Source organism: Onychostoma macrolepis, chromosome 08, assembly GCF_012432095.1.
Source record: "Onychostoma macrolepis isolate SWU-2019 chromosome 08, ASM1243209v1, whole genome shotgun sequence".
NCBI lineage: Eukaryota > Metazoa > Chordata > Actinopteri > Cypriniformes > Cyprinidae > Onychostoma > Onychostoma macrolepis.
Window position 1 is genome coordinate 198,562 of NC_081162.1, and position 25,040 is coordinate 223,601.

The window sequence follows — 25,040 nt, forward strand, 5'->3', positions numbered from 1 at the left end:
TTTTATTTTTATTTATTTTTTATTTTTTTTGCAGCAGCAGCTCACCCTTTATTGTCACAAACACAATCACAAATGAATGGGGGTAGAACAGAAAAAACAAAGGAAAAAAACAATGCATTAACATAAAGTGAACAAACAGAGATTGGTAAATTTAGCTATCAATTTTTCCACTGTAAGTCATGAAATCAATCAACAATTAATGTTGTTGCAAAGTGATTAACCATAATATCAGTTCATTTCTGATGATCTCTGTCACTCAAAAAATAAAAATTCACATAATGTTTGTGAACGGGCATTCGGTTGCAAACAGGAAGCAAACTATTGCCAAAAATCACCATTTTAAATAAAAAAAAAAGGTAATTTTTGTGTGATTCAATTCATACATCAGTACAAAAAACACTGAGATTTTTTTTTTAATGATTTTAGTAGCTTTCTTTTTTAATGTTATAATAGTGATTTTATAATGTCTAAATATGAATACAAAAGCAAAACACAGGAAATGTCTATATTAGGAAGTGTAGACTCAAATGAGCCAAAAAGAATTAAAAATACAGCCACAGGGGTACATTAGGACAAACAAACAAACAATAAACAAATGAAATCAAACGATAGGCCTAGATATATATATATATATATATATAAAAAAACCTTATACATTTTTTAAATTATTAACAAAATTAACACATCATTGTTTTTTAGATATTGTTAAACTTTAATGCAATATTATACTGTTGTAAAGTTGATTTGATACTAGACATTCATTTGACATTCATAAAAGTGTATGACAATGACCAACAAAAATCATTCAAGGATTCATATGTGTAGCATTAAAACATAGAATGTAATAGTGTGAATTAGATTATACACATACATATAATTTTATTTTATTTTTTTCTATTATTTCATAGAAACAGGTGTTGTTAAAGTTCCTGCAATAGGCTATATTCTCATCCTGACTCACATCTAACCAGCTTGGATTTAGGAAATTTCATTTTGTGTATTTTTAATGAATTTTTGAAATACTCAAATTGATATAACATTCTGGGGTGCATTTCCCAAAAACATCATTAGCTAACTATGGTCGTTAGTTCTGTTGAACTATTGATAATGACAGAACTTGTGAAACGCACCCCTTGTCATTAGATATTAACCCTATTTTTCTGATGTCATAACAGAGAATTCTGTTTGTCTTGTGACAAATAAACTTTTAATGGATAAATCCAAATACTTCCCAAAAGACAAATTAACATATCTAAAATAATTAGCAAAAAGATGACAAGTATTTCAAAACCAATTTTCTGAAATAAAGTTTGTGAATGTGTTCAGCTTTATGTAAACCTATGCATTAACTCATGAAAGAGAAATGAATCGAGTGTATTACATATATATACACACAGTACATCGTCCTGAGTTGAACATCACAGGCAGGCAGTTTCTTGATATTGTGGACTTTACAAAACCAATGACTGTCTCAGAGATGAGCTGGAGCAGCAGTTCACTCTCAGTGAAATTTTAGAGGCAATTAATTCTTTCCCTAACAGGAAAGCCACAGGCCCCAATGGGCTCAAGGCAGATGTTCTTGTTAGATCCCAAAAAAGGCCTTTGATTGAACCGAATGGTTGAACATGTTTTCTATGTTGGATCGATTTGGCTTTGGTGACAAATTTAAACTACTGATAAAAATGCTTTATATTCTTCTCCTAGTTTGCAATACTTATTCATTCAGATCGGTCTGCTTTATTCCCTCTTCAACATGGTACATGGAAGGGCTGTTGTTTAAGCCCATTGTTATTTGATTTAGCTTTAAAACTGCATTTGCAATCATCCTGATAAACCCCCTTCGCAATCATCCAGATTTTAGTTGTGTACAGGCTACTTTTATACACAGACAATTTACTTCTGTACTTCTGTATATGTGATCCTCCTATGCCTTGCTGCCTTTAATGAAATCACTTGAGGTTTTTGGCTCTTTCTCTGGCTATTCTGTGAACTAGGAGAAGAGTGCATTCATGCCCTTAGGTGGAGGACTGTATACTCAGTAAGTTCATTATTGTTCATAATCACGGAGGATTTTATTTTCACTGAAGCCATTGACAAGTTCTTACATTTACATTTAGTCATTTAGCAGACGTTTTTATCCAATGCGACTTACAAATTAGGAAAATGGAAGCAATCAAAATCAACAAAAGAGCAATGATACGCAAGTGCTATAACAAGTTTCAGTTAGCTTAACACAGTACACTTTTGTTAATTGTATAATAAATAAGAAGAAAAGAAATAGATAGAATACAAAAAGAATAGAGAAGCTAGTGTTAGGTTTTTTATTTTATTTTTTTATTTTTTAAAGAAAACAAGCAGTTAGTAAATGAACAGAGTGCATGTCTAAAAGGTGCACGTGTTTTTTTTTTCTTTTCTTTTTTTAAGAATAGAATTAGAAATAGAGAGTGCTAGAATTAGAGGGTCAAATAAAGATGGAAGAGATGTGTTTTTAGCCGATTCTTGAAGATGGCTAAGGACTCAGCTGCTTGGATTGAGTTGGGCAGGTCATTCCTCAAGGAGAGAAATTTAAATAAAAAAATAAAATGGTCTCTCTGCCTCGTTTTGTCTATCTTTTTCAGAACCTGCCAATATACTTGCTTCATTCTTTTTTAAACAGCTACATTCTGTTATTTTGCTATTTAATAGGGAATATATAGAGCACATAGAATTTCTAAAGCCTAAGGACATGGCTGGTCTAGCACTACCAGTTTTTCTATATTATTACTGAGCTGCTAATGCCAGGGCTATGATGTTGTGGCAGAGCAGCAATCAAGTTGCAAATAATGGGACTAGCATGTCTCCTAAGTGGCTGTACTTGGAAGCTTAGTTAGCTATCAGTATGGTTCCCTTGCAGCTGTTTTTTTTTTTTTTTCTAATTCTGCATCCTTAAGAAAGTGCAAGAATTTTGTTGTGCTCAGCTCCATTCGAATTTTAAATCAAATGAGGACTGCTAAGAATATTGCATGTCCTTCAGTGCACCTGCCCACTTTTCTGACAATCATAAATTTCTGTCTGGCCAGTCAGATAAGGTATTTTCACTGTGGAGATGCAAAGGGCTGACCATTGTAAAGGATTCTTATACAGATGGTAAATTTGCCACTTTTTACCACTTGCAAAAGACCTTTCCCAGTCTCGTCTTTACAAAAATTACAACAACAACAAAAAAAACATTCTTTACCTGAATTTCAGGATTTACCTCAAGATCATTGTATGTATAACTCTTTAAGTCAACCACCTATGGCCAAGCATTTGGTGACATGGTTTGTTTTGCAGTGTCTTCTGATCAACTTAAAGTAGCATGACATCAGAAAATGACATTAAAGTCAGTATCTCGAAGGAGATTTGGGAAGAGGAACTGAAGAGAATTCATATCTGTTCTAGTAATGTGAGATTACAACTTATACAGCTTCCTGCTCCGCCATGGCCTCCCAAGTCCCAGGATCCGCCCTGGAGGCCATCCGTCCCCGTACTCTGCCCCTTGAGGCCTCCAGAGTGCCCAATTTTACCCAAAGGTATCTGGATTTTGGATGAACATATTTCAGTGAATAAAATAATTATTATAATTAATAATAATAAAACAGGCTTTTTTCGTCTAATCAACAGGGTTAAGAAAAATTAAATTGTATAAATATTATTTTAATTGTATAAATTATGTAAATATTTATAATTAATTATGAGCAATAAAAACTCAATAAAGACCAACACTCATTCAGCAAATGTTTGGTGAGAACATAACTAGACCATAGTAGGATATTACTCTCTTGGCTAGATAATAATATCCTAATACTGCTCCAATGCTTTTCTAAAAGCATGTAGCAGAAATCAACACAATCACTCTATGTTGAGGGTTATGTTGGCAGTGATGGCAGCAGCAGAGATGGCCTGGGATAGAGTCAAATTCCTAGCCTGAATTATTGTCTATTGAATTATTATAATCTATTTCTAATAATCAATATCACTAACAATTGAAAAGATCTAGAACTTAAATATTAAATCTCAGTGCGAAACTTGAGAGTGGTATTCTTCATCTTCTGTTTGTAGACCTCATCAAACTGTTCATTTTGTGCCACAGTGAAGTGACCTTTCCAGTCTCCAACTTTACCTTTTGGAAAACAAACAAAAAGAAGATTAAAACCAAGTGAAAGGACAGAACTCAGAAGGATTAAATGAGATAATTCAGAGGTTGTTTAACCTTTTCGCATGAAGGGTGAGATCTTGAAGTCCATGAAAGGGATTGTGACATGGTTGATCATCTTGTTCTGTTTCATGGCGTCAAACTGAACCCCTTTTGTTATTTTTTCCCTCTCTTCAGCTGAAGTGGACAAACCCAAGAAAGAGCACAAACGTTCCACCTCACGACCAGTGTCCTGGAAAAGACAAGGCAAAATACACACTTTAGACACATTTAACATTGATTTTATATTTTATAAGATTGTTACTTCATGAATTTAACTTACTTCAACCAAATCCTCATAGAACAAGTACAGTAGGTTAGAATATGTCTGTTTTTTCTCCCACCATCCACTGACATGGTCGTACCAAGGACCAAACACATCTGATGAGAAATTGCTAATGTTAAAACAATGCCTCCATGACAAAGTACTTTATTGATAATGTAGGGGTTGAATATACAGTATATATACTGTATATCATATCACCCAAGTTGTGATTGATCATTATGGTTTATTTCTGCTATTTAACTTACTTTTTCCTTTCATAAACTTCTCTGTGAAGTGGTTCCAGTCCCCTGGTTCAGGCTGTACCATGTTCATTCGATCAAAATGAAAATAGGAAACGGCATTGTCTTTTGCATTACGTGCTACATACACAATCTGGAATGAGTGAAAGAAAAAATATTAATAATAATACAGGACTTGCTATGTCTTAATCAGAGAGTTACAATTTCATTACATTTATTTCAGAACTTCAGCAGAGTACTTCACTTTTATTAGAGCTGCAGTGTTTAATTTTTACTATCAGGACCAAACTTAACTCCAAACATGACTATTTCCAAACAGGTTTCCCAAACATGTCCCCCATCTACTAAAAAGGTAGTCTTTAGGGTAGATAGTATTTAGGTACCCCATTTGGTTAAAGCTATGTTGACACTCAACAAAATTTTGGTAGACCTACAGAGCCACTGTCACACACTGGTAAGGAGGCAGACAGGTAGATGCATATCAAAAGGGGTTTATTAAAGAGAACCAAGGCAGGGCTTCCAACAGAAGAGAGACAATGAAGGAAATACTGGAAACATAGAGGAGAAGACGAGTTCCAGGCAGGAGGGACAGACAGGTAGGCATCAACCAGCGTTGAGGAGCTTGCAACCTTGAGACCAGCCGACGAGTGACTGAGGTGAGTGTGCTTATGAATGGTGGTGGTAAGTGGTTGCAGGGGTGCGTGATTAGTACTCTGGTGATTGTGAACGGGTGTAGGAGGTTGCTTCAGCTGGTGATGCGGGTGATTCCGTGAATTATGGAGGGAGAAGAGGATTAGTGAAAGGTTTGAGTAAGGAGACGTGAAAGGTGGATGAGATCCGGTACCGCTCAGGCAAGTGGAGCCGGTAAGTGACATCGTTGATGCGCCTTGCTACCGGGAAAGGACCTATGTACCGGGGACTCAGCTTCTTGCAGGGCAGCCGGAGACGAATATCCCGGCTGGATAACCAGACTCGTTCCCCGGGTTGATAGATGGGATTGGCGGAACGGCGAGCGTCTGCATTGGTCTTGTGTCTCCGTACTGCCCGCTGGAGATGGATGTCAAGTCAAGTCACCCTTATTTATATAGCGCTTTTAACAATACAGATTGTGTCAAAGCACTTAACAGTATCAAATTAGTGGATAGAGTGTCAGTAATGTATAATGATAAGATTAAACACTCAATTTTCAATTAAAGGCATTTCATTATTGAATTCAGAGATGTCATTGTCTAGCTCAGTTTAGTTTAAATATTATCTGTGCAATCAAATCGGCGATAATCGCTAGAAATTAAGTGTCCCCAACTGAGCAAGCCAGAGGCAACAGCGGCAAGGAACCAAAAATCCCTCTGTGACAGAATGGAGAAAAAAAAATCTTGGGAGAAACCAGGCTCAGTCGGGGGGCCAGTTCTCCTCTGACCAGATGAAACCCGCAGTTCAAAAGTTTATATTTCTATTTTAATTTTGTTGCAATTTCTAACAATAGTAGTATTATGTAGTTAGGTATTTTATAATATTTTTTGTTTTTTTTTTAGTTTTATTGTATTCAATCGAGGTTTTCACTGGGGATATGTCTCTGGGTGTCATCTGGGTGTCCTGGTCTCCGCTGAAGACTGTAGACATCATCTCTTGGTGCTGATCCACCATCTGACCGGATACGGACTGAGAAACAGAATAGGAAAGAAACAGACAAATATTAGCGTAGATGCCATTCTACTTACGATGTAACGAGTACAGCGGGTGTTATGGGGAGTGTTCCCGGTTCCGGTTGATCTAATTAATGCAGCCTAACAATCCTTTAACGGATTTGAATAATAGAAGCGTATTAGGGTGTTATGTGTAAGCCAGGCTAAAGAGATGGGTCTTTAATCTAGATTTAAACTGACAGAGTGTGTCTGCCTCCCGAACAGTGTTAGGTAGATTGTTCCAGAGTTTGGGTGCTAAATAGGAATAGGATCTGCCGCCCGCAGTCGATTTTGATATTCTAGGTATTATCAAATGGCTTCGGACGTTTCTAGGGCTGAGGGTAATCCACGCAATGGGATTAGTTTGCAGGATTTGGAGAATCGGTCAACGACGACTAGTATGGTGGTATACCCGTTTGAAGGAGGGAGGTCGGTGGCAAAATCTACCCCCAGGTGGGACCAGGGCCGGCGAGTAATAGGCAATGGGACTGGTTTACCCTCAGGCAGGCGGCGAGGTGTGGCGGTGATGGAACAGACCGAACATCCCTTGACATAACGGCCGACATCCCGGGCCATGTTGGGCCACCAATAACGATTCTGGAGAAGCGAGAGGGTCCGGTGGCTGCCTGGGTGTCCAGATCCCAGAGAGGTGTGGACAGAGTCCAGAAGGGTAAGGCGCAGGTCCTCCCGGCGGAGCACGTTCGTGGAGAGTGGCGGCTTGGATTTGGCGGTCGAGTTCCTACAGGATAGGTGACATGAAGATGGAAGGTGGCAGGATGGGCTCTGGTACATCTGGAGCTGGGTCAGGTTGGTGCAGGCGGGAGAGAACGTCAGCCTTAACATTCTTACTCCCCGGACGGTATGAGATCTGGAAACGGAACCGGTGAAGAAGAGAGCCCATCTGGCCTGTCTGGGGTTGAGACGTTTGGCCTCTTGGAGGTATTGCAAATTTTGTGGTCAGTGATCACGACAAAGGGATGTTGAGCACCTTCCAACCAATGCCGCCACTCTTCCAGAGCGAGCTTGATGGCCAGCAACTCCCGGTTGCCCACGTCGTAGTTCTGCTCCTCCGGGGACAGTTTCCTGGAGAAGTATGCGCATGGATGGAGCACGGGGGGGTTCACCTTTCCATTGGGACAGGACGGCGCCCACTCCTAGGGTCGAGGCATCCACCTCGACCACGAAGCGGAGATTGGGGTCTGGATGTGAAAGAGCCGGGGTTGTGCAGAAGGCCGACTTGAGTTGAGCGAAGGCCCGATGAGCTTCTGGGGTCCAAGGGAGAGATTTGGCCTTCTGCCGGAGGAGAGAGGTAAGAGGCGCTGCTAGCTGGCTGTTATGGGCAATAAATCGACGATAGAAATTGGCGAACCCCAGGAATCTCTGCATCTCCTTTATGGTCGTGGGTTGAGGCCAATTCTGAACCGCTTCCACCTTCCTCTGGTCCATTTGCACTCCGGCAGGGGTGACGATGTAGCCCAGGAAGTGGATAGTGGATTTGTGAAACTCACATTTCTCGGCTTTTAAATACAGGTGTTGTTGACGGAGGCGTTGGAGCACTCGGGTGACATGGCGACGGTGTACCTCTATGTTGGGTGAATATAGGAGTATGTCATTCTACTTACGATGTAACGAGTACAGCGGGTGTTATGGGAGTGTTCCCGGTTCCGGTTGATCTAATTAATGCAGCCTAACAATCCTTTAACGGATTTGAATAATAGAAGCGTATTAGGGTGTTATGTGTAAGCCAGGCTAAAGAGATGGGTCTTTAATCTAGATTTAAACTGACAGAGTGTGTCTGCCTCCCGAACAGTGTTAGGTAGATTGTTCCAGAGTTTGGGTGCTAAATAGGAATAGGATCTGCCGCCCGCAGTCGATTTTGATATTCTAGGTATTATCAAATGGCTTCGGACGTTTCTAGGGCTGAGGGTAATCCACGCAATGGGATTAGTTTGCAGGATTTGGAGAATCGGTCAACGACGACTAGTATGGTGGTATACCCGTTTGAAGGAGGGAGGTCGGTGGCAAAATCTACCCCCAGGTGGGACCAGGGCCGGCGAGTAATAGGCAATGGGACTGGTTTACCCTCAGGCAGGCGGCGAGGTGTGGCGGTGATGGAACAGACCGAACATCCCTTGACATAACGGCCGACATCCCGGGCCATGTTGGGCCACCAATAACGATTCTGGAGAAGCGAGAGGTCCGGTGGCTGCCTGGGTGTCCAGATCCCAGAGAGGTGTGGACAGAGTCCAGAAGGGTAAGGCGCAGGTCCTCCCGGCGGAGCACGCTCGTGGAGAGTGGCGGCTTGGATTTGGCGGTCGAGTTCCTACAGGATAGGTGACATGAAGATGGAAGGTGGCAGGATGGGCTCTGGTACATCTGGAGCTGGGTCAGGTTGGTGCAGGCGAGAGAACGCCAGCCTTAACATTCTTACTCCCGGACGGTATGAGATCTGGAAACGGAACCGGGTGAAGAAGAGAGCCCATCTGGCCTGTCTGGGGTTGAGACGTTTGGCCTCTTGGAGGTATTGCAAATTTTTGTGGTCAGTGATCACGACAAAGGGATGTTGAGCACCTTCCAACCAATGCCGCCACTCTTCCAGAGCGAGCTTGATGGCCAGCAACTCCCGGTTGCCCACGTCGTAGTTCTGCTCCGCCGGGGACAGTTTCCTGGAGAAGTATGCGCATGGATGGAGCACGGGGGGTTCACCTTTCCATTGGGACAGGACGGCGCCCACTCCTAGGGTCGAGGCATCCACCTCGACCACGAAGCGGAGATTGGGGTCTGGATGTGAAAGAGCCGGGGTTGTGCAGAAGGCCGACTTGAGTTGAGCGAAGGCCCGATGAGCTTCTGGGGTCCAAGGGAGAGATTTGGCCTTCTGCCGGAGGAGAGAGGTAAGAGGCGCTGCTAGCTGGCTGTTATGGGCAATAAATCGACGATAGAAATTGGCGAACCCCAGGAATCTCTGCATCTCCTTTATGGTCGTGGGTTGAGGCCAATTCTGAACCGCTTCCACCTTCCTCTGGTCCATTTGCACTCCGGCAGGGGTGACGATGTAGCCCAGGAAGTGGATAGTGGATTTGTGAAACTCACATTTCTCGGCTTTTAAATACAGGTGTTGTTGACGGAGGCGTTGGAGCACTCGGGTGACATGGCGACGGTGTACCTCTATGTTGGGTGAATATAGGAGTATGTCATCTATATAGATGAGGACGAACCGGTTGAGCATGTCTCTGAAAATCTCATTCATGAAGTTCTGGAAGATAGAAGGTGAGTTGGATAGCCCATACGGCATAACCCGGTACTCGTAGTGCCCGGTGGGCGTTACGAAGGCTGTCTTCCATTCATCACCCCTGCGGATGCGGATGAGATTATAGGCGCTCCTTAGATCCAGTTTGCTGAAGATACAGGCCCTGCGAAGCTCCTCCAGGTCGGCTGGAACCAGAGGAAGGGGATAGGCGAATTTTACTGTCTGGTCGTTGAGAGCACAGTAGTCAATACAGGGCCTCAGACCTCCATCTTTTTTGGCCACAAAGAAAAAGCTCGACGCTGCGGGTGAGGTGGATGGACCCCTGATTCAAGGCCTCCTTTACGTACTCCTCCATGGCTGCTCTCTCCGGGATCAACAGTGGGTAGATGTGTCCCTTGGGTAGTTTAGCCCCAGGCAGCAGGTCCACGGCGCAGTCCCATGGCCGGTGTGGAGGTAGGTGAGTGGCAGCATCCTTGGTGGGTCTCGGGGCTTTAGACGGTGGTGGAACAGTGTGAGAGGCTGGTACCGCTAGAGCTGGGGACAGGTAGGTCCTTTAGGCATTCCTGCTCGCACCCCATGTTCCACTTGAGAATCTCCCCAGACCTCCAATCGATGGTAGGTTGATGCTTGGAAAGCCAGGGTTCCCAGGATAACATCCACGACTGCCTCCTCCAGCACCAGTAGAGAGATCTGTTCCGTATGGAAGCACCCGATCCAGAGGATGACCTCTGGCGTCCGGTGACGCACCAGCCCCTTGCCCAGCGGGCAATGGACAGTGGTGATCTGGTAGGTGGTTTCGTTCATGCGTCGGGGAATCTTGAATCCAGTGAGAGTGCGGGAGGAGATGAAATTTCCCGCAGCTCCTGAGTCCATGAGGATTTTGACTGGGAATGATTGGTCTTGATACCTGAGAAAAGCATCTACGTGAGACATGTGAGACACATCAGGAGCAATTTGGATGGTACTCACCGCTGGGCGTGGTGGACGAATAGGACAGGTGCGGATCTGGTTCGCCGGAGAACCACAGTAGAGGCAGAGCCCTTGGGTGAGTCGACGGGATCGCTCTGGGGTGGATAGATAGTTATCCGTGATCATGGGCTCGGGCGGTGAGAGGTTGGGTAAAGCGGCAGCGAGTGGTTCAATATGGCAAGCGGTTAGGTGTTCAGAGACACGCGCAGCCTTCTGGAGGAAGCTTTCCAGTCCCACGGAGTCGTCATAGATAGACTTCTGCTGACGTAAGGCGGGGTTCAAGCCTCTGCGAATGGCGGAGAGGAGGGCAGACTCATTCCAGCCACTGCTAGCGGCGAGGGGAGGAACTGAAGCGTGTACTCGTGAATGGACAGATCCGCTTGCCGTAGTTTGAACAGCTCATCATGTACCGAGACGTCTGTAGTCAGCTGGCTGAATACCTCTCGGAAATGTTTGATGAAGTTCTCCAGTGAATCAATCCTCGGGCTCTGCGAGTTCCACAAGGCCTCCGCCCATTGCAAGGCTCTTCCCGTCAGCAAAGAGATAATGAATGCCACTTTCGCCCGTTCCGTCGTGAATAGATGGGGCTGTAATTCGAAGTAGAGGGAACATTGCAACAAAAACCCTTTGCAAGAGATCGCCTCCCCAGAGAAGCTTGTAGGTCGGGCCATGGGACTGGTTGTCGGAGGGGCGGTGACGGGAGGTGGTAGGAGCGATTCCCGGAGAGTGTGAACGAGATCGGCGAAGAGCTCAGATGAGGATGTACTCCCAGGATCCATGTAAACCTTCGTGCTCGTTACTATTTTCAAGGGGCTGGTCTTCTGTCACACACTGGTAAGGAGGCAGACAGGTAGATGCATATCAAAAGGGGTTTATTAAAGAGAACCAAGGCAGGGCTTCCAACAGAAGAGAGACAATGAAGGAAATATTGGAAGCAGATTAAATAGTCTTAATGAAAACATCAACTTGCTCAGTCCACAGGAGAAGACGAGTTCCAGGCAGGAGGGACGGACAGGTAGGCATCAACCAGCGTTGAGGAGCTTGCACCCTTGAGACCAGCCGACGAGTGACTGAGGTGAGTGTGCTTATGAATGGTGGTGGTAAGTGGTTGCAGGTGTGCGTGATTAGTACTCTGGTGATTGTGAATGGGTGTAGGAGGTTGCTTCAGCTGGTGATGTGGGTGATTCCGTGACAGCCACAGTATTTACACTTTTACAATTATTTTTTTTTTTTTACAAATTAGTTACTTATAGTCATCTTTGCACATTAACCTGTGATAGAAAGCCTCTCACTGATCGTTCTTACACATTTATTGAAAAGAATGTTCCAAAAGCTCACCTTTAAAATAAAAATTATGAAACTATGAAGTTAATTTCCAGTCAAACATTTGCAGATTGAATTACATATTATCATCTAGCAGTCATTGCATACAATCAAAAGAATCCCCAGTACTTTACCCTTGAGTTCTGCTCCCAGAAGGACTTGGGTACTAGCTGAACAGGTAAATGAGTTTTGATGAGACGAGGGGAGGTTGTCAGATTATCTGCCATTTCTGTTCCTGCAACTGATAATTAGAATGTTGTTCAAAATTTGAAGTGTCACCCAGTGAAGGCCTTGAAACTATTTCTAATTTATAATAAATCAACAAAGTAGGAGTAGATGATTAGGTTAAATGTTTTAAAGAATTTGTAATGATCTGTATAAAATAGCAATTTTTGATTTTGAGCATGAACTAGTTTTGGAGAAAAAAGTGCACTTCCATAATGTATTTAAAGTGCTCTATTTTCACGCACTAATTTTGTACATAGTATACTAAAAATGATTCTTTAGTACTTCTTAAGATAATCATCACATCTAAGTTTAGTGTGTTTCTCTGCTTCCCGTTTTTATTAAAACTCCTTGTTCAATTTCCACATCATGCACTTTATTTGGATTGTACTACACAGCATCTTTACAGAAGACCAAACCTCCATAATGAATATTCAGTGGTTCTGCTCCTTCGCCTGGAATGAATGGACCTCTCCTTTGAGGACCATACAAGGAAATAGTTTAGATCTAGCTTTCATGGCTTTCATGAGGCAAAGCTGTCCAGGAAAGGTCCTCAAGGGTGTTTTGTCAGAGCCTGACCAGACCAGGTGTGTGAGCTGGCAACATCGCCCGTCCCCAAGGGAGTTTTAGTGGAACACAATGGAATGGAATGGAGTCCCGCCCACAACGCACCAATGAGAGTGATCTGTCACTGGCCTCCAAGCTAATTAATATTCTGTGTTACAGTTTTAGCCCCTGTTTCTCTTGTCTCCGCTGGCTACGCCCAGCCCTGTGTCACCTCAGTGTCTTGTGTCTCCTGAATCTCCTGAGCAGGGCCGGTTCTAGACATTAGGAGGGCCTAGGCCAAAATTCATGTTGAAGGCCTCCTGCCCCCAATAAAAAGCACTTGAAACAAATATGATTCCTAACCTTTTTATTTAATTTTAACATTTAATTTAAAATTTTGCATATTTTTACTTATAGAGTAAAAAATTTGGAAACATTACTATTTTAAATGTTTTTGAAAGAAGTCTCTTATGGTTATCAATCCTGGATTCAGCCTGTTTGATCAAAAATACAGAAAAAAAAAAAAATTAATAATAATATTGTGAAATATTATTACAATTTCTATTTTACTATATTTCTGTGATGCAAAACGTCTTCGGTTACTGTCGTAACCTCGGTTCCCTGAGAGACGGGAACGAGACATGGCGTAAACGCCTTGGGCACTCCCTTCCTTCCTAATCTACCTGAAATCTTATTGCACAACACCAGTGAAGTTGCAACTCTCACTGGCCAATGCCAGCCAAGACGGCTAACAGGGGCGGTGCTCCCGCTGCTATATGATGCGCTGTTTTGGCGGCATAAGCTCAGAATCTTCCGACTGAACCAACAGCACAGCCGACCTGGGGTGCGTTTCCCAAAAGCATCGTTAACCAACTATGGTCGCAAGTTCCGTCGTTACCAGCATAGTCCAACGATTCGGTGTTTCCCGAAATCATAGTTCAAATGAACGTCCGCAATCAGCGTCACAAACTTACGTGGTTGGAACTGCAGCTCTCGACCTGTGGTTAGAAGCATAGTTTCTTGTTAACAAGATATATGGGCTTAAATAAATATACTCTTGGGCACAACAAGCAAGCTAACATGCAGTACTATCTGTATCTTCCATTCTATCTAAATATAAAATGCATTTTAATTATGTATTTTTGTAAGTGGCGTTTTTGAAAAGTGCGCATGTGCATAAATGCCTAAGGGAAACCCGGAGTATGGCGTAAGAGGGAACTCGCGATGAATCAAACATCAAATAAAGCAAAATGACAGGGAACAAAAAATTGTAAATTAGTCAGTAGGTGCCATGTTCAATACAGCAGCATCTTAGAGATCTCTAATCAGTTAAATAGCATAAGTTATTTCTCCACCACATGCGTGTGACGTCATTAACAATGGTCCTATGTTGCTGAACCAATGTGGTTCAAAAGAAGGAGATGCGACTGTGTTCGGCAAACAGTTGTAACTAGCTAGTTCGTTTCCAAAACAATGCATTGTACTATGGTGGTTAATCAGCGAGTTACAACGTTGTTCGGGAAACGCACCCCTGAGCAGCGAACATGGCGGCCTACGCCATGTCTCGTTCCCGTCTCTCAGGGAACCGAGGTTACGACAGTAACCGGAGATGTTCCCACTCGAGAGCGGTCTCTCGACATGGCGTAAACGCCTTGGGGACTGTATAGAACAACACTGTGGAAGCAGCGAAGTAAGAAGGCTCAGCCTCGGTGGAGCTAACATGAACAGTTCTTCAAACACTAATAATAATCCCCACCAATCATATACGACCCTGTGACATGTCTCCAGAGGATTGAATGTAGATTCCGCTTAGGGATCCAATCAGGTTATACCCGGGGCGCCACAGTCTTAATATGACGATGGACACGCCCCTGATACCTCTATACGACCTAGTCAAAACCACCAGCACAGTCGAACGCTAGTGGTTGCAGGTAGAACCAAGGGTCGTACTCACCGACAGGACCTGTGAGGCTAATGACCACATGTCCAAATTGTAAAATCTGGCGATTCTGCGAAGACCATCCAGCCGCCATACAAATATCTTTGATCGAACTGCCCTTAGTCCACGCCCACAAGGAGGCAACCGCCCTCGTCGAATGGGCTTTGACACCAATAGGACACTCCACTCCCCGGCTCGAATATGCCAAGGCAATAGCTTCGACCACTAGGGCTGGGTATCGTTTAAAAATTTTCAATATCGATACCGATACCGATACCTTGAGTTCGATACCGGTTCCTGAACGATACTTTTTTCGATACCAATTTTATGAAATCAGTTTTAAAATGATTACATTATCTCAAAAAAACTTTGGTTTTATTTTTTCAGCTTGTTGATATTTATACAGACTCAAAGCCTCATCTCCTGAGCCACTGCACAAAGAAACAAAATATATCCAACACAATATATCAGTGCTAATAATTTTAATAAAGTTCAAATAGTTTTCAGTTTACACATCTGTTAGGTTATGTTTACACTAGTGCGTGTTCATTTTAAAACACATAGCTCAGACAGGATCATCATTTCTATTAATTTATTCTAGGTTGTTAAAGACTTCAAGAAATTGAAAATCTTTATCCACTTTCATAAGAGGGTGTTTTATTTTCTTTCACCATATATTTTATTGTTATTAAATTCTGGTGTAGTATGTCTAATTATTTGAATGCATAAAAACTTAGTTTATTTAAATTTATTCTTAAAATAGCCTTATGAAATGTTTTATTTTTCCTTAGAAATTTTGTGTTCTGGTTGTCAAACGAAGGCATAAAACATTAATTTCATTCATTTTTTAATTATTGAAAATCAAAGTTTATTTATTTATTTTGGCAAACAAAGGGGGTTTACTATTAAAGTTAAAAGATGGAAGAAATGTTGTGTGAACTTAAAAAAAATAAAGTTTTAATAATTTTAATAGTAGCCTAGTAGTAAAATTATGTACATTCTGCTGAACAATAGTAATGTATTTCTGCCGCAGTGTCATCCAAGTTAAACCGAACTTTTATTCTGACGGGTTGCCGTGAATACCTTTACAGTTCTGTGTGTATATTCGGTTGGTGCCTAAAAAGTATCGAACTCAATACCCAGCCCTATCGACCACCCAATGTGATAGCTGTTGCTTGGAGACCGGCTGCCCTTTAGTGCTGCCTCCGAAGCATACAAATAGCTGCTCGGATTGCCGAAACTGGGCCCTGTGGTCGATGTAAACTCGCAAAGCCCGCACTGGGCACAACATCTGATTAGGTGCGGCATCCGATGAAGTCGCCGACTCTGGAGTGAAAGCAGAAAGTGACACTACTTGCGCTCTGAACGGTGTCGAGAGCGATTTCGCACGTAGCCTAATCTCGGCTTGAGTGTGACGTTACAATCACCTAGTCCAAACTGCACGCAGTCCGCATTCACAGAGAGCGCTTGTAAATCCCCCACGCACTTGACCGAAGCAAGGGCGAGCAGCAGTGTGGTTTTAAGTGAAAGTGGCTCGAAGGGCGGAAAGGCTAGCGCCCCTGGAACCAAAGCCAAATCCCAGGATGGCACTGTAGGGGGGGCAAGAGGGTTTTAGTCTTCTCGCACCTCTCAAAAATCTGATAACTAGATCGTGTTTTCACACTGAGCGCCTGTCGATGGTGGTGTGAAAGGCTGATATAGCTGCAACATAAACTTTAAGCGTGGAGGGCATACTGCCGCCGTCCATCCGTTGTTGTAAAAAAATCCATAATGTCAGACACGGGGCAGTTTTCCGGGTCTCGATCATTTGATTCACACCATCTCTCAAAGACTGCCCATTTACAGGCATACAGGTGCCTTGTAGAGGGGGCTCGCGCCTCCGTAATCGTGTCCACCACGCGGCGAGACAACGAGCCCTGGTTCCCGCACACCATCCACACATGAAGTTTCCACCATTCAGGGTTGGGGTGCCATACCGAGCCATCCGCCTGAGACATTAAATCCCGTCTCAGTGGGATCGGCCACGGGGGAGCCGTTAGTATCTCCAGCAGATTGGGAAACCAAGGTCTGTTCGGCCAGTACGGAGCGATTAATAACACTGATGCCTTCTCCTCTCTGATTTTGTGCAGCACTTGTGACGGCACCGTGAGTGCATCCCCACCTAGGGGAGAGCGTGACAGAGAGAAGAACAGAGGGCAATGTGTGTTCTCCTCCGTCGCGAACAGATCCACCTCCGCTTTTCCGAACCGTTCCCAGATTGGGTTCAACCTCCATTCTCCGTGAGGAACCCCTGTCCCTTGATAGCATATCCACGCCACCGTTCAGGCATCCCGGAACGTGTGCTGCTCGAATGGAGAGCAGATGGTGACTGGCCCACAGCAAAAGGCATGCTGCCTGTTTGCAAAGGGCTCACGAGTGTACCCGCACTGGCGGTTTATGTACGATACCACCGACATGTTGTCCGTGCGAATCAACATGTGATGCCCCCGGACTTGAATACCAGAGAATACCGCCCTCAGCTTGAGGCGATTTATGTGCCATGTTCTCTCCGACTCTGTCCAGTAGCCCGAGGCTGCTACGCTGTCGCAATGAACTCCCCAGCCTGTCGTCGACACGTCCTTCGTGACCACCATCTGCCACGTGACCAGACCCATCTGTGCGCCGCGTTGGTACAAGTCGGGGTTCTGCCATGGTTTCAGCTCGTTCAAGCATCTGCGAGTGACCACTCCACGCCCTTCTCGGCACCTGTGTTTTCAGCCATACCTGGAGGGGGAACATATACAGCAGACCGAGGTGACACACCGTCGCGGCCGCCGCCATCCGTCCCAAGAGCCTCTGATATTCCTTCAGTGCCACGGGACTGCCCAGTCTGAATACATTCAGAGCGGACATTAAATCTCGCATGTGCTCCTGACTCAGACGCACTCTCATCGAGATCGAGTCTAACTGCACCCCAAGATACATGATTGACTGGCTGAGGCGTAACATGCTTTTTTGTTTGTTCACACAGAGACCTAGGCTCTGTAGGTGAAGTAGGAGAGCGTGTTTCTGGCTGTTGAGCACATCCTCTGAATGGAATCGTCCAGATAATTTAATATGCGTACTCCGCTCGCTCTCAGAGGGGAAAGCGCCGCATCCACGCATTTCGTAAAAGTATGTGGCGCCAGTGCTAGCCCAAACGACATCACCGTGAATTGATACACCGTGCCTTCAAATGCAAATCTCAGAAAGCACCTGTGACGAAGGGCGATCTGGATATGAAAATACGCATCCTTCAGGTCCACCAAGATAAACCAATCTCTGGGCAGAATCTGCGTGAGTATCTGCTTCAGCGTTGTCATCTTGAAAGTGCATTTGTATAATGTACGGTTGATGGGTCTCAGGTCTAAGATTGGATGGAGACCACCATCTTTCTTTGGAACGACAAAGTACTGGCTGTAAAACCCGCTCTCTCTCTCGCTCGGCGGGACCATTTCTATCGCGTGTTTCGAGAGAAGATTGATGATTTCTTGCTGGCTCGTCGCGGGGTGGTCCGGGGTGGTCTGCGCCGAAACTGAAGCATGTATCCGTTCTCTATTACGTTCTGTAACCAATCTGAAATGCCCGGAATAGACCGCCATGTACTCGCAAAGAGGGCCGAGTGTCTCGCCATCTGTATTCTGAGCAACGTCGCCGTAAACTGGGGTTGTGTTCAGAAAGCTCACCGGGCAAGTGGAAGCGCTGTATGTTAGCAGGGGTCCCGCCCTCGCCGATTAACGGGAGCGTGAGCCTACTGCTGAGCGTGTGAGCGACACGGATGTGCGTATGTGCAAGGTGTCGGGAGCAAGCCGCGGCTGCGGAGGTTCGACAACTGCCACAGAGGCATGCACATCGCCAGATACACAGAGAGGCTGACAGCTCGGCTCTATTAACCGTTTCATGGCCGAGCGTAAAACCGCTATTGCTGGAGGAGGAGAAAAAAGCTCTTCTTGTGAGGGTGTCACAGACTTTATTGCATTCTGAACATACACAACACAGACATTCTCGTAGCCTGCAACCGCCAAGGGGACCTCGTGAGAACATCTCGGGTGACGCTCGATGCTCTCCTCCTCTGTATACCCCCGTCAGGAATGAGGCCCTGCCACGGAGTTCCTCTGTCGGGGCGGCCGCCCTTCTTTTGATGCCGTAATGGCCCTTCGGCGTCCTCTGCCACGGAGTTTTGGCGCAAACAGCAGGCTTCGGGTTCAGCAGGCTTCTGCTTCCACGGCCAATTGGAAGCAGAAGAGGATCTACTACGTGCTGGAGGCTGCCCCGCAGCCCGGCGCGGCAGGAAGTGACTCATCGCCCTGGAGCGTTTCTGTGCCTCTGTCCGCGTCCGATCGCCTGGGCTGTCTTCTTTGTGGCTTTAAGTGCAAAATCCATCGCCACACGTAGATCTTTAAATGTCTCAGGATCTGCCCCACCCTCGTCCAGGGTTTTCAGGAGCTGTGCCTGAAAAACTTCCATCGTGTGGAGCGCCGAGATCGCTTCCCCCGAGGCGGCATACGCTTTATCCGCGACATGTGCGGTCAAACGGCAGGGCTTTCTCGGGCCTTCTCGGACGCCGTTAGGGACATTGCCTCACCCAGATCGTCGTCATCCCCTGCCGCACCGAACGAGACAATCTCTGAAGCGCCAGGGGCGGGCCGAATACTCTCCTCCTCAAAGCACACCGGAGAGCAGGGGGGGTGAATCGGCTGCCGTCCCACCAGCGACTCATTGACGGCCCCGCCCTATTAGCCGTCTTGGCTGGCATTGGCCAGTGATTTCAGGTAGGTTAGGAAGGAAGGGAGTCCCCAAGGCATTTACGCCATGTCGAGAGACCACTCTCGAGAGGGAACTGAATTTTCATCAGCCATTACTCCAGTCTTCAGTGTCACATGATCTTACATAAATCATTTTAATATGCTGATTCATTATCAATGTTAGAAACAGTGCTTAATGTTTATTTTATAACCTGTGATACTGTTTTCAAGATTTTTTGATTATTAAAAAGATGTTTAAAAATAAATACATGAATATTTTATAACATAAGTCTTTACTATCACTTTTTATCTAACACATTCTTGCTGAATATTACTGGGTGTTTTTTTCTGTATTTTTGATCAAATAAATACAGGCTTGATGATAATAAAATATGCCTTTCTTTTATATTCTTTTAAAAACATTAAAAATAGTAATGGGTCCAAACTTTTGACCGGTACTGTGTGTACATATTAATTAAACTTTATCTAAGGTAATCTCTTTTTTTTGTTTGATGTAGATGTTATTGTTGTTGTTGTTATTTTGCTGTTTTATTTAATTTAATCACAGTTCCAGAATACCACTTCAGTAAGTGCTTTTATAATGTTTTTCCTAGCTGGGTATGGGCAGGATTTCCCCATCCCATTTAATCAATATTGACTACAGATATTGTCATATTATTAATTACAATAATATTATATTATGTCTTACCTTAAATATATATATGGTAACACTTTAGAATAGGGAACACTTATTCAGTATTAACTATGACTTTTCCCTCAATAAATTCCTAATTTGCTGCTTATTAATAGTTAGTAAGGTAGTTGTTAAGTTTAGGTATTGGGTAGGATTAGGGATGTAGAATAAGGTCATGTAGAATAAGGCATTAATATGTGCTTAATTAGTGCTAATATCTGGCTAATATTCTTGTAATATGCATGCTAATAAGCAACTAGTTAAGACACCCTAAAATAAAGTGTTACCATATATATATGTTGATAATGAAAAAGATGCATTGGGATCAGCATTTATAGACATTCTGAACTCTATTCAGGTTAGACAACACATGTCAGGACCTACTCATTGTCGAAATCATACTCTAGGTTTAATACTGTCACACGGAATTGATGTTAATGGCGTTGGAATTCTGCAGCAGAGTGATGACATCTAAGATCATTATCTAGTCTCGTGTGTACTCCATATAGCTAAAGCTGTAAATTCAACTCCTTGTTACAAATATGGTAGAACAATCACTTCTACCACAAAAAAAACTGTTTTGTAAGTAATCTTCCTGACTTATCTAAATTCCTTAACATATCCAATAGCTCAGAAAATCTTCATGATGTAACAGAAATTATGGGCTCTCTCTTTTCTAGCACTTTAGATATAGTTGCTCCTTTACGCTTAAGGAAGATTAAGAAAAACAGTCCGACACCATGGTATAACAAGCACACTTTTGCCCTAAAGAGATCAGCGTGGAAAAATGAGCACAGCTGGAAGAAAACAAAACTAGAGGTATTTTGTATTGCATGGCGGGAAAGTACCTTCTCCTACAGAAAAGCATTAAAAACTGCGGGATCTGATTACTTTTCATCTCTTTTAGAAGAAAACAAACACAACCCCAAGTATTTATTCAATACAGTGGCTAAATTAACGAAAAATAAAGTTGATATTTCCCAACAGCCTAGCAGTTGTCACAGGTGCGTGGTTGTAGAATAAGGATAAATAAAAGGCAGGAGAACGAAACAGCATCAAGTCACTTTTTCCCCCATTTAATAACTCAAGATCGGACAAACTACAAGGGGAGAACTGAGGATTTATATACAGACAGAAACAAAAGAGCAAACAAGATAATGAAACTCAGGTGGGGACAATGAATAATATTTAACAAACGAGAAACGGAACCAGACCAAATAAGGAAAACGGGAACTTCAGACAGGTAGACACGTGACAGCAGTAATGACTTTGTGAACTACTTTACTTCCAAGATCGATACTATTAGAGATAAAATTGTAACCATGCAGCCATCAGTGACAGTATCGCATCAGACAGTGCACTATAGATCTCCTGAGGAACAATTCCACTCATTCTCTACTATACTATCATCTACAACCAGAATTCCGGAAATATTGGGACTTATTTTAATTTGGAATAAAAAGAGAACTAAAAGACTTTCATATCACATGAGCCAATATTTTATTCACAATAGAACACAGATAACATAACAAATGTTTAAACTGAGAATTTTACAATTTTCTGCACAAAATGAGCTCATTTCAAATTTGATGCCTGCTACAGGTCTCAAAATAGTTGGGACGGGGGCATGTTTACCATGGTGTAGCATCTCCTCTTCTTTTCAAAACAGTTTGAAGACATCTGGGCTTCGGGTTTCTGGAGTTTGAATTTGGTCCCTTTCTGTGCACTGTGGTCAACATTTGTTGTCTTAATATGTGCTCTAGAAATAAAGTGAACATCGAATATTCTTGCCTGATATAGGTTTCCAGCTTCTGAAAAGTTTGTGGTCGTCTTTGACGTATTTTTCGTTTAATTATGCGCCAAATGTTCTCTATAGGTGAATCTGGACTGCAGGCAGGCCAATTCAGCACCCGGACTCTTCTACTATGAAGCCATACTGTTGTAAAAGCTGCAGTATGTGGTTTTGCATTGTCCTGCTGAAATACACGTCGTCTGGAGGGGAGCATATGCTGCTCTAAAACCTTTATATACCTTTCAGCATTCATAGTGTCTTCCAAAACATGCAAGCTGTCCATACCGTCTGAGATGCTGGCTTTTGAACTGAATGGTGATGACATGCTGGAAGATCTCCCTCCTCTTTAATTAACTTAATTAGTTGCCAGATGTTCTCCCAGCTGAATCTTTTCAAAATGTATTGCTTTTTCAGCCCTTTGTTGCCCCCGTGCCAACTTTTTTGAGACCTGTAGTAGGCTTCGAATTTGAAATGAGCTCATTTAGTGGATAAAAGTGTATAATTTCTCCGTTTAAACATTTGTTATGTTCTCTACCCTTGTGAAAAAGAAGTGTGCTTAATTGCAGTAAAAGTGTACTTTTTGTGTACTTCAATTATTAAAAGTATACTTTTTAAAAAGTGCACTTGCAGATAATATAATATAATTTCAATTAAAGGCCACTTAAGTGTACTTAAAGAGAGTACACCTTAATGACAATACGTCTTAACATACTTAAGTGCACTTTTTAAAAATGCACTTTATAATAATATCTAATTAAGTATTACTTAAACATACATTTTACATAATTATGATTTTATTGTGTTTTAAATAAGTACACTTATTTTTATATATTTATCAGTATACTAAAGCACATGTAAAATAATTTTAGTTACTTAAGTGTGTTCTCCAAAATTACATTTGTTGATGTATTTTAAATGTATTTAGTCTATAATATATACTGTGTGCATTAATGCACTTGAAATGTATATTTCTTCTAAACTTAAATACACTTTCTTATACAGTATACTCCAATAAAACTTATTGTTGAAATTTTCATCACCAGCTCTTGCACTACGAACTCTATGAAGTTTAATTTTCGACATAATATTTGACATACAGTGTTATTTATGAGAGTACTGTATTTGTATGTAATAGTACTGTACTTTACATCTGTGTGCAGAATACTTTCAATATCATTATGTTGTTCTAAGTCACTTAAACACATTTAATTGCATTAATTGCAAGCAAAAGTTTAACAGATCTAAGCTAAATTAATTTGCATTCAAATACATTTGATTTTAATTAGACTAGGCTACACTGCACTGTAAAAAATGCGTTTGGATGATTATGAGACTTTATGTACTGCAGATAATGAATCAAGTAAGTATATCTTGATATAAGCTTTTTTTTAATTCTTAATTTAGTTTTACCATCCCTGCGGCTTTCACTGGCAGTTCTTGCTATATGGACTGGGGAGGGGAATTAATCATGTCCTACAATTATTGCATTCTGATATCGAAATTTTATCGCGTGCGTGGACCAAGAAATTTGGCTGCTGAAAATACAATATTGTATTTTAACTAAACGATTTAAAATTCAATTTAACCCTACTGAACAAAATCCGATCTTGTAATATTTATGTATATAATCGATATTATAACCACCAGTGATATTCAATATATCAGCCACCTCTAGAAATAATGTTGTTGTTGTTGTTTTATTTTATTTTTGCATTTGAAGAGCGAGATATTCCGTTACTGGTTGTGTTTGTAATATGGTATATTTTTGTACTTATCTGGAGTTATTGCAGAAATTGCAATTTTTTTATGATTCTACCCCTCTACCCACTTACTGCTTAAGTAATTAACATTTTGCAGAGACTGAAAGGTGTATATAAACTTTGGACTGCAACTGTGTCTATTGCTTTCACTCAACTGAACCATTTATAATGACTGGATATGTTTTATAACAATTGTTCTTCTTTCTTTCCTCAAGGAATTTTTTCGGACTTTCCTGCCTCTTCGGAACATTTCCGTTCACAGAGACTGTGGAGAGATGGTGTGCAACTTCATGACATTTGAAGTTTACTGCCGATAGTGAGCTTCTGGGACACTGACAAACAGCACTTCCCAGCAAATTCATTTGGAGTTCTTTTTGTTTTTTTTAATTAATTAATTAATTTATTTAGTCAAACTTGCATTCACTAATGCTGGAGTAAGATTTTAGAAGAAACCTTTCGGTCCGGTTTAATGTTGGTGTTAGTAAAGGTTTGAGAATTTATGGCCTGGTTTCACTAAGCCAAGATTAGGCTATAGTTCAATTAGGACATTTAAGTAATTTTCATTAACATGCCTTTGAAAAAACATTACTGATGTGCATCTTGAGAAAAAACAAAGGCACTGATATTTTTAAAGATCAGTCAGTGCAAGTTTCTGTCAGGGGTGATACAAAGGATCCAAGTGCAAAGTCAGTCAGTTAGAAACAGTCTTTAATGAAGACCCAAAACAAGGCAGTCTGTCGTACAATGACACAGAACTGGAAGAAACACAAAACACAACTGAAGGTCAGGTTCAGAGGACTCCCGTCTAGGAGAGAGCTTGTGGGGCTGGGCTCACTGGAAGCAGCAACAGGACACCGAGAATACTTAGGCCGCATTTACACTGCATGGTTCAAGTGACCCAATTCCGATTTTTTCCTCCCATGTGGCACAGATCGGATATGGCCCACGACCGTGTAAGCAGGAAAAAATCGCATGGATTCCGATATGCTCCGATCGGTTTCAGGCCTCATTCATATGTGGAAATAAATCAGATATGAATCAGATACGTGCATTTGCGCCTGCCGTGTAAGCGGTCAGATCGGATATTCCCCTGTAAATGCGACCCCTACGTCATTGAAAAGTGAGTTTTTTTAAAACATTTCAGGGTACAGACATACCTGTAACAAATGAAACATCTCTAGTTGAGTAGCAGAGTATTCATTTCGTTTGTTTGTGTTAAATAAAAGGCGATCTGACGCTGAATGTATTGCTTTTGAAATCATGCAGAGTGCTCGTTGCTGCTGTTGTCAGTGACGGCGGCTCGTGCTCTGACGAGCGCTTCAGTCCTGTTCGTTCCATTGAAACCACAAAATAAATGCACAC

At 42.5% G+C, this 25,040-nt stretch overlaps 1 protein-coding gene across 2 annotated transcripts in view; it reads right to left on the minus strand.

Annotated features, from left to right (window-relative positions):
- Positions 1-688: 688 nt before the first annotated feature.
- sult1st4 (sulfotransferase family 1, cytosolic sulfotransferase 4) overlaps positions 689-25,040 on the minus strand; it is a 30,822-nt gene continuing 6,470 nt past the window's right edge. The window contains exons 4-8 of one of the 2 annotated variants that reach the window (XM_058785078.1): positions 12,094-12,200; positions 4,745-4,871; positions 4,497-4,594; positions 4,232-4,406; positions 689-3,555 (exon numbers count right to left, since the gene is read on the minus strand). In XM_058785078.1, the coding sequence (XP_058641061.1) occupies positions 3,542-3,555; positions 4,232-4,406; positions 4,497-4,594; positions 4,745-4,871; positions 12,094-12,200 (521 nt within the window). In that variant the 3' untranslated portion in view covers positions 689-3,541. Of the gene's footprint in view, positions 4,142-4,231; positions 4,407-4,496; positions 4,595-4,744; positions 4,872-12,093; positions 12,201-25,040 lie in introns of both variants that reach the window. The other variant, XM_058785077.1, reaches the window with a different exon arrangement.